The following is a 9,438-nucleotide window of genomic DNA, read 5'->3' on the forward strand; positions in this document are numbered from 1 at the left end:
ATTTACATAGTTGAAATTATTTATAATAAATGTCCAGTTGAATGAACTGAAATTATTTAATTTATTCTTCTTATCAATTCAACACGGAGAAGAAATGAAATAAATAGAAATCAAAATTACCAAAATATTTGTGTTTATAAAAGAAGGTATGGATTTATTGATAAATAGGAACCAGAAAATATTTTATCAGTACTATTCATCATAATGAATAAATAATTAAAAGATAATAAATATGTATAATGATTGGACATAATCAGAAAGATGATATAATTCTATTTCTACTGTATATTTGATGAAGTAATTTAAAAACGTTAAATAATTTAATATAAAATATGATAATTTATATTTTAAATAAATATAATTTAAATAAAATGAATAATAAATGAAACAATTAATTAATTTATGAAATATGAATATTAAATAATATTTTATTCAATGAAACATTGATTATTTATCATTTTTTATTTCATTTTGTTTAAATTACATTATTTCTCATTATTATTCATTTCATTAATTTATTAATATTTATTTATTTGAAAGTACAACAAATAATCATTCTTTCTTATTTATTTTCTTATTTATTATTTGTTATTATTCTTGAGATAGGGGGTTCGAAGATGACATGTCAGAAACACAACATACAACCATAAAATATTCACATGATTCGATTTCCCCAGTTATCTTCTGGTTATGACATACCTTTGGTGTGATAATATATTCAAAACTAACTTGTTATTATTTATAGTGATTATTATTTATTAAGAAGAATTATTATGTATTAAGGATGCTTATTTATTAAAGAAGATGCATATATAATTGTTAGTGTTGTATGTACATTTGAATATAAGGATATTAACAATGAATAATTTTTCTTTAAGGGGTATCGAAGGTAAAAGGAGATGAGTCATAATCATTAGATTATGGATATACTCTCGTTAAAACAACAATATAAAGAATGAGAAATATTATATTATTCATTAAAATAAAAATAAATCTCAGATAACAACTTAAATGAAAAATATTTAAGTCTATCATGTTTGAAAAAACTTTATTTCAATAGAAATAAAGCATGAATAAGAAACTGATTTGCTCACTTCTCAACATAATGAAAAACATAAAGATGAGATTAATCATAATTAATCCATTATATATTTTAATGTATTTTTGAATATGACATATGCTTGTTTCATTATTAATTTTATACAATTTATTATGTTGAAGTAATTAATAGAAATACATATTATATTTGTTTAATCAATACGTGAAATAAAATTAAATAGTAAATAACATTAAAATATAATTCATTAATATAATATCAGTATTTCTCAGTTGAGTAGAACATAAAATACACAATGACTATTATATTTAGAATGATTTAATAATAAAATATCATATTATCATCACATTCTTATATATTATGACTTAATAATTTCATTAATTACATTTAATCCATCATCTACTCTGAATAAACCAAAATCAAAACATCTCTATTGTGTTTTTGAAAAAAAAATACAATCCATTGAAGTAAAGTATTGTTAAAATATTCTAAATTAAGTTAATTCGTCTTTTGCTTTTATTGAATAATTGGTTTTCTTGTTTTATTTTTTATTTGTTTGTTGTTGTGGTGGTATTATTAACATCATATTAACATTACATAATATTTTTACATTATTGTTTGAATATATTTCAAATGATAAAAATGAAAATATTATTATTTATAACATTACATAAAAACGATACAAAACGATTAAAAATAAATTGAATTACGATATTTTTATTTGATTTTGTAAGTTATCGTGTTCTAGATTATTTAGACATCATTCTAATTTTTTCTTTACTCCCTTTCTTTATTTAAACAAAATCATATAATCGTTATTTCATTAATAAACATGGGAGATTGGTATGTCAAAGGTTCAAATCTTGAAGGAGAACACGGATTAGTTGAACAAAGAAATTGTCCACAAGGAAGACCTTTTTGCCATCAACTTATTGATGAATGTATTAGAGAAGGAAGAACTTTACATGTTCATCAACAGGATTGGCAGATAAACTCCTTCACTTATGAGAAACTCTAAACATTCTCTAATTTACTTTTATCTTTTTTATTTTATTCTTTCTTATTTTCTTTTCTATTCATTTTTCTTTTCAAAAAATTATTTGTTTATATTGAATAACTTAACTTCGCATTCTATTATTTTATTTATTAAGTTTTATTTTTATTTCATTTCTCAACTTCATCACTCAACAGTAAAATCAAAATAATGAAAAGATAAATTTAATATCGAATGATGTTTAAAATGTAATTTATAAATAAATATATCGCATAACATAATAGGGGGTAATGTAAATTAATAAAATAATCGTTTTGATTTATTCATTTATTTCTATTTTAAAATAATAACGATATGAAAATAAAAATATGAATAAAGTTTCAAATGTATGTAAAATAATAAAAAGGGGTATAAAATAGGAAAGAGGTAATAAATACGATAAATATGAATAACATGAAATAAAAAGAAAACGATAAACTTGATAATTCAGAACAAATGCTTACAAAACACTCTAATACAGAAAGAATGAAAAGAAGTGCAGAAATAGCTTATCTCAAAGAACATTATCCACAAAATTTAGTTCAATTTCATAAAATAGGTGTAAAACTTCAAAATGCACCAGAAAAAGAAAATTAAGTTGTTGTTGAACCTGATGTACATTTTCAAATTGATGGAAAAGAATATCTTGTTTTTTTCAATAACCATTTAAGGGAAATAAATACAGTTTTAAATCGTTGGTTAGAAATTGAATTTTCAGAACATGGGTTTATTATGCCAGATATCTCTAAAATGTCTGTTAAACAAGTTGCAGAAAAAGGAAAAACAGATAATGTAGTCATAGGATTTTTAAAAGGAGCTGGTATTGGTTTAATTCCAGGATATGGACAATACCAAGGAATCAGAGGTTGGGGATGTATATTTGCAAGAGCTTTATCTTCAAAAGCAAAAGAAGATGAAGATAGAATTTATCGACTAGCATATCATGTTTATAAAACAAAAGAATTAATTGAAAAATATGGAAGTGAAATACAATCAGGTAAAATATGTGCTATATGTATTGAAAAGAATTTCAATGGGAAGAGTGAATGTATGACAGATTGTGATAATGAATTTTATCAAAAATTAGAATCAAAATTATTTGAAATAATGTCATCTTACGAAAAAAGTAAAGATGAAAAATTGAATGATTTAAATACATTTTTGTATGGGTGTGAGAAAATAATTCAACCAACAGTAGATGAAATTAGAAGAATGTGTTTTTGTTTTGTAATTAATAGAGTGAATTATTATCTTACAAGAGAAGAAGAATTATTAAGCGACAAATCATATGAAGAATTAAAAACAATGACAAATCTTAGGAAAAGATTGAATCAGCTTGCTATTAAATACAAACATTTGTATTTAACAAATACACAAATTCTTCTTGGAATTAGAATAAGTCGATGTAAAATTCTTGTTGATAATAGAAAATGTAAAACAATATTTATTGAAAGTTCAAATGTCAGAGAGTTTTATAAAAAGATTAATAAAAGGTTAGATGCAGAAGTACAGATTCTTACAAACAAATATTCATTCAGTGAATTTCCAATTGAAAAGATTATAGAAACAGCACAGAGTTTAAACCTAGATAACATTCAAGATTCAATAGATAAAAAGAAAAAAGAAATTAATGAAAAAAAAGAAGAAAGAGAAAAGTTATTGGGAAATGCAGCAACTGAAGTTGGAAAAGTAATCATAGAGAAAGTAGAAGCTATAACAGATATTGCTGTTTCAATTTATAATACTGACTCATTGATACAACAATTTAAAATAAAAGATATAATAGATTATATGTTAACACAAAATAAAATAGAAAAAGAAAATACAAATGAACAACAAAAAGATGTTAAAAAAGAGAATACTAATCCACCAAAAACTGAAACTAATAGTAAAGAAAATAAAGAAATAATTCAATCATCTAATACAAACAAACAAAATAATTCATTACCTTCATTTGCATTAAATAATACACCACTTGGAAGAGCAATAAAAGCTATCAAACCTACTCCAGAACAATTAGATAAATTACATTCATCATTTAATAACTTTGTTGAGGCACAAAAAATAACAGATGAAATTGAATCATTTAAAGAACAATTAAGTGTGTTAGAAAAAGTTCAAGAATTATCAAATGATTTTATCAACTTACTCAAACTTAAAATAGAATTGCAAAGAGAATGGTTATTTGATGAGATTGATATTAATGAATATTTAGGAATTATTGTTACAGAAGATAATAGATATGTTGTTAATCCACGAACTAAGTCTGAACGTAAATCTAATCATAAAATATATGAAATAGAGAAAGTACTGAATTATAATGAAGGAAATGAAGAATATTGATCAAAACAATAATTTGATTTTATTTTAATGTTTTTGTTGTTTATATTTTCTATAAATTGAAATAAATGACAATGAAATAATGAACTATAATTATAATCATTTTCACACATTTTGTATTATTTATTTTGAATATATGGTTAATTAAAATTATGTTTTATTCTTTTTTATTTCATTTCAAACAAATATAACAAATGAAATATGAAAATATTGTTTCTATCATACAAAGTGTCATTTAGTTAATTTTTATTTATTTGTTCGTTATTTCCTCCTTTATTTATCGTTATTTTATTAAACAAAAATTATATTTCAAATTAAACCTTCTTCAATTAGAGAATTAATGTGATTATTCCAAGTATTATCATGACTAGGTTTACTGTCATTATTGGCATTCCACTTGAACAAATGCCTTTAATACATTTGTTGTTGATATAATCAAATTTATATCCTTCATCGCAATAAGCTAGTACACATTTTGAACTCCACTCTCCATTATCTCCACATTCATATCCTCCATGTCCATGTTCAATATTAATTTCGTTATCACATTTACTATCTCTTTTAACTAATCTTTTATTCTTTGGATTACATTTTGTTTGATATTTTTCTATTATTTTCTTTGTTTGTTCTGCAAATTCATTTATCTTATAATTTGAAAATTGATAAATATTCACTCTTTCATCAATCATATCAGTTAAAAATTCTCTAGGAATTGTTTCATTGTATTCATAATTATATCTGTATCTTTCTCCAACACTTATTCTAAGATTATATCCATATACTCCCATCCATATATGAGGGAGTACAGGAACAGATTCAATAACAGCTGTTGGTGACAATCCTACTTCAAATTCTTCATCTTTACCATATGGATCTCCATCAAATCCTACAAGAATAGCTCCTCACCATTCTTTTAATCCTTTTGTTACCAATGAACATCCTGAATAACAAAATGAATCTGTATAAACTACTATTTCTGTTGGTTTTCTTGGATGTTTCATTAATTTCATTTTTGGAAAAACTTCAATTGATGGCTGTGTAACTTTATGTTCAACATCACCATATTTAATAATATTTGGATTTGAGTACCAATCTCCAAGTGGGAACGAATTTATTATGGGAATTTTACTTATCCATTTACTTCTTCTTTGTTGGCATGTTTTTGGATCATATAAATTTACAGCAAATCCTTTTTTTAACATATGCTTTGTGTAGTCTGATTCTCTCAATGAAACTATATAATTAACATCATCATATGGTGATAATATCTTTTCTATCCATTGTGAATAAATACTATATCCTCCTCCATTCTTTGGGAATATGACTTGAATAGGATAATTATTAGAATCAAACAAATCAATACAATTTAAAATTGTTTCTTCATATGACTCTTTGACTTCTGTATCAAAAGAACGAACTACTAATGTGTTTACACCATTCACAGAAAATGAACAATGAATATTATTATCTTTTGATGTAAATTTTCTTGTAATTCTATCATTTTCATCGAGTGCTTTCTTTGTATTGATTATATCTTTTGTTTCTTCTTCAGTTAATGGTTTTCTAATTCCTTGTTTTAGTTTTTCATTGCTATTTGATACACTTGCTGTTTCTCTATATATTTTATAATTAACACTCACACTTTCTCCATTTTCAAATGTAATACTTATTGGTGTATTTAAATATTCTTTTGTCAATGGTAAATAACTTAAAACACCTCCAACTAAATAATCTTTTGCTAATGTAAATTGTGCATGTGGACATTTTAATCTCGTATATTTCTTTCCAAATTCACGAATAATATTAAATGGATCTTCTCCATTTATTGTTTTAACTGGTACATTCATATTCTTTATAATTTCATCTGGTGGATTCACAACGCTAAATTTGAAGGAATACCTTGGAATTAAATACATTTTCTTATCATTCTCAATATTTATTGTAAATGGAAGGAAATAATAGAAAAGTGTTAATTCACTATTTTTATTGATGCTAAAATCATTTTTATTTTTTATGCTGAAACCTAAGTGAGAATCTCTTGTTGAAATAATAAGATTATTAATTTCTGAATAAAATTCATACAGACTTGTAGTTTTTGTATTTATTTTATCTAGTTTTGAATCAATATCTACTTTCTCATAATAATCATTTGAAAATGATGGTTGTGGTGGATTCTTTAATATATCTTTAAATACATATGATTCTAAATAGTATTTTAAATCATTAATAATAGCGTTATTTGCACCCTCTGTTGTTTGAATAGATTCAATACATTCAAATGCACTATCAACAGTATCTATTATGTATTCATACAGTTCAAATTCACTACATTGCTTTGATAATGAGACAGTAATAAATAGAAGAATAATGCAGATCATTTTAATGAATAAACCTTTCTTAGTTTGTGTTTAAATACTCTGTTATCCTGACATTTATTTTACCCTATTTCTTGATTTAATATCATTTTATTATTATTTTCATTTAATTCCTCTTTCTTTTTTTCCTATCGCACTTATTTTTCTTTGTATTAACATTACATTTGATATAGATTCATGTTTTTATTCTTAATTTAAATTAAACATCATTCATTCGATAATTTCAAATATAAACTAATTTTAATCATTTTACTGGTATTTAATTTATTATTTTATCGATTGAAAACCAAGAAATAATTTTAAAATAGAATTACATATCAACAATTACCCCCATTTTTATTTATTTGTTGTTATTGTTAAAATTGTAAGAAATACTTTCTAAATAAATATTCAATTCTTAAATTAGAATGATAACAATAATTTTAACGTATTCAATTTTTTATCTCAATTTTGTATTTTCTTTTTCATTTTATCGTTAATGTATAAAAATACATTGAATATCAGTATTTACATTTATTTAATAAATTTATTCAACTCTTTTTTTGATTTTATCTTTTACAACTTTCTTCTTTTTCTAACAAATTATTGTGATATAATTATTGTTTCTTGTGTGGATTATTTTATATTATCATTTATATTAATTATATTCTTCTTTAAAATAAAATTACCATTGAACTTTTACTTTCACTTATTCTTCAAATCATTGTTAATTTGAATTGTATAATATTTTTCACTATTCAATGATTGTTGTTATTTATCAAATGGTTAAATAATACCTTCCAATGAAATATTATAAACCAACATTTCATTTAATTGTTGTTAAAAATAAATAAATTTATTGAATTAAAAAGTTTTATTCATCTAAAATCATTTTATATGAATATGTATTTGATAAAGTATACAATAAAGAAATTTGAAATGATTGATTATAATAAAAACAATGGAAATAAACAAAATACAATGATAACAAATTAATAGAAATGAATAAATATTCATATTCAATTTAATAAAATAGTGAATATAAACAACTTATTTATTGATTATTATAACACAGTTTATTTAATTGTATATTCATTTGATGATTTATATTAAAACTAATAATTAATCAAATGTACTTTCAATTTATTTTATATTCATTACTATGAATAATATTAGTTTAGAAATATAAAATAGTGATATATTATTACATTTAGATAGAATGAATATCAAATGATTTACAAACACTACAAAGTCATGATAAAAATAATTAAATACATTTCATCAATGTAATTTATGATAGTATTAACATTAATTGAATATTTTATTCAAATATGATAATATATTTTATTAATGTCTTATCATTTTATCAATATGTATTTTTAATTCACATACTTTAATTAATTCTGTTATTATCTTTTATTCTCTTTCCACGTTTTTCATTTATTTCCTCATTTTTCATTTTCAGTTTATTTTCATTGTTTGTTATTATTTTATGTTTCTAATACGTATTTCTTTTATTTTTCATCGTAGTTACTCAACTTCTCTTATTCATTATTCATTTCTCATTTCTCTATCAATACTTCTTTCTATAATTATTATTCTCATGAATATTTTAACTTGTTCTATTGTATTTGTTTTCTTTATAAGAATTATGAGTATTGCTCAATGATAATGAATGTAACAACATGAACTATGTTAGAAATAAATGAATTTCATAACAATTACAATAAATTAAACTAATATAACAAGAAATGATATCTCATTCATTGTTGTTTGACTATTTGTCAATTAAAAAAGATAAGAAAAGAATAATATAAAGACAATATTCAAATATTGAATTTCAAATTAAAAGAAGATAGAAAATACAACAAAGAGTCAATAATAAAAATAATGATAGAATAAAATAATGTTTATGTATTTTAATGACATTAATAACTGTATAATTTAGAATTTGGAGTTGGAATAGTTTCAATGAAATATGAATCACTTTCATTTTAATTCATTTCATTTTATTCATTATGCAAGAAGATTATATCGTATAATTGAAATGTTTCATGATTGAATAATATTTAAATACATAATATGATATTAATTATTCAACATGTTTAAACATACCAAATCATGAAATATAAATATGAAATACAATATTAATAGAAGTTAAATTACTTGAAATTTGTTATTTTACATATTGTTATTCATTAACAACAATTAATCTTCATTCATCTAGTATTGAACTAGACATAATTCCATTCATTAATTTAACTCATTAAAATAAATTAATATCACACCAACAATAACATCATTTATAACAAATTGTTTTTATAAATGTTTTTGTAAATAAATATTAAGAAAAAACTGAAGAATATCAGAAGAATGACTATAAACAGTACTGAAAAAGAATAAAAGATTAAAAAAAATTTAATGATATAATTTGATTAAAAATAAATACATAACAAACAAAGGAATGAAAAATCATTCATTAAACAATCACATACTTATTGATATGAATATTTGTTTACAATTACTTTATTTCATGACATTTCATTTATCTTCTTCAATAATTTAATTCATAAACATAAATTATATCAACAATATTTAATGATAAATACAATGAAAAAGAATAGACAAATATAGAAAGAAATAATCAATAATAA

At 21.8% G+C, this 9,438-nt stretch overlaps 1 protein-coding gene and 1 pseudogene across 1 annotated transcript, besides 2 other annotated features; one reads left to right on the forward strand and one right to left on the reverse strand.

Annotated features, from left to right (window-relative positions):
- The first annotated feature begins 608 nt into the window (after positions 1-608).
- Positions 609-799: a repeat region.
- Positions 733-1,141: a repeat region.
- A 1,699-nt stretch (positions 1,142-2,840) lies between these two features.
- On the forward strand, positions 2,841-4,433 carry EHI_021880 (uncharacterized protein; the record flags this gene model as incomplete). The annotated part of the gene is made up of 1 exon (XM_001914280.1): positions 2,841-4,433. One exon carries the CDS (start codon positions 2,841-2,843, stop codon positions 4,431-4,433), a length of 1,593 nt encoding a protein of 530 aa, XP_001914315.1.
- Positions 4,434-4,759: 326 nt separating this feature from the next.
- On the reverse strand, positions 4,760-6,808 carry EHI_021890 (annotated as a pseudogene).
- Between the last annotated feature and the right edge of the window lie 2,630 nt (positions 6,809-9,438).

Source organism: Entamoeba histolytica, genomic scaffold (assembly GCF_000208925.1).
Source record: "Entamoeba histolytica HM-1:IMSS scf_1104750516609 genomic scaffold, whole genome shotgun sequence".
NCBI lineage: Eukaryota > Evosea > Mastigamoebida > Endamoebidae > Entamoeba > Entamoeba histolytica.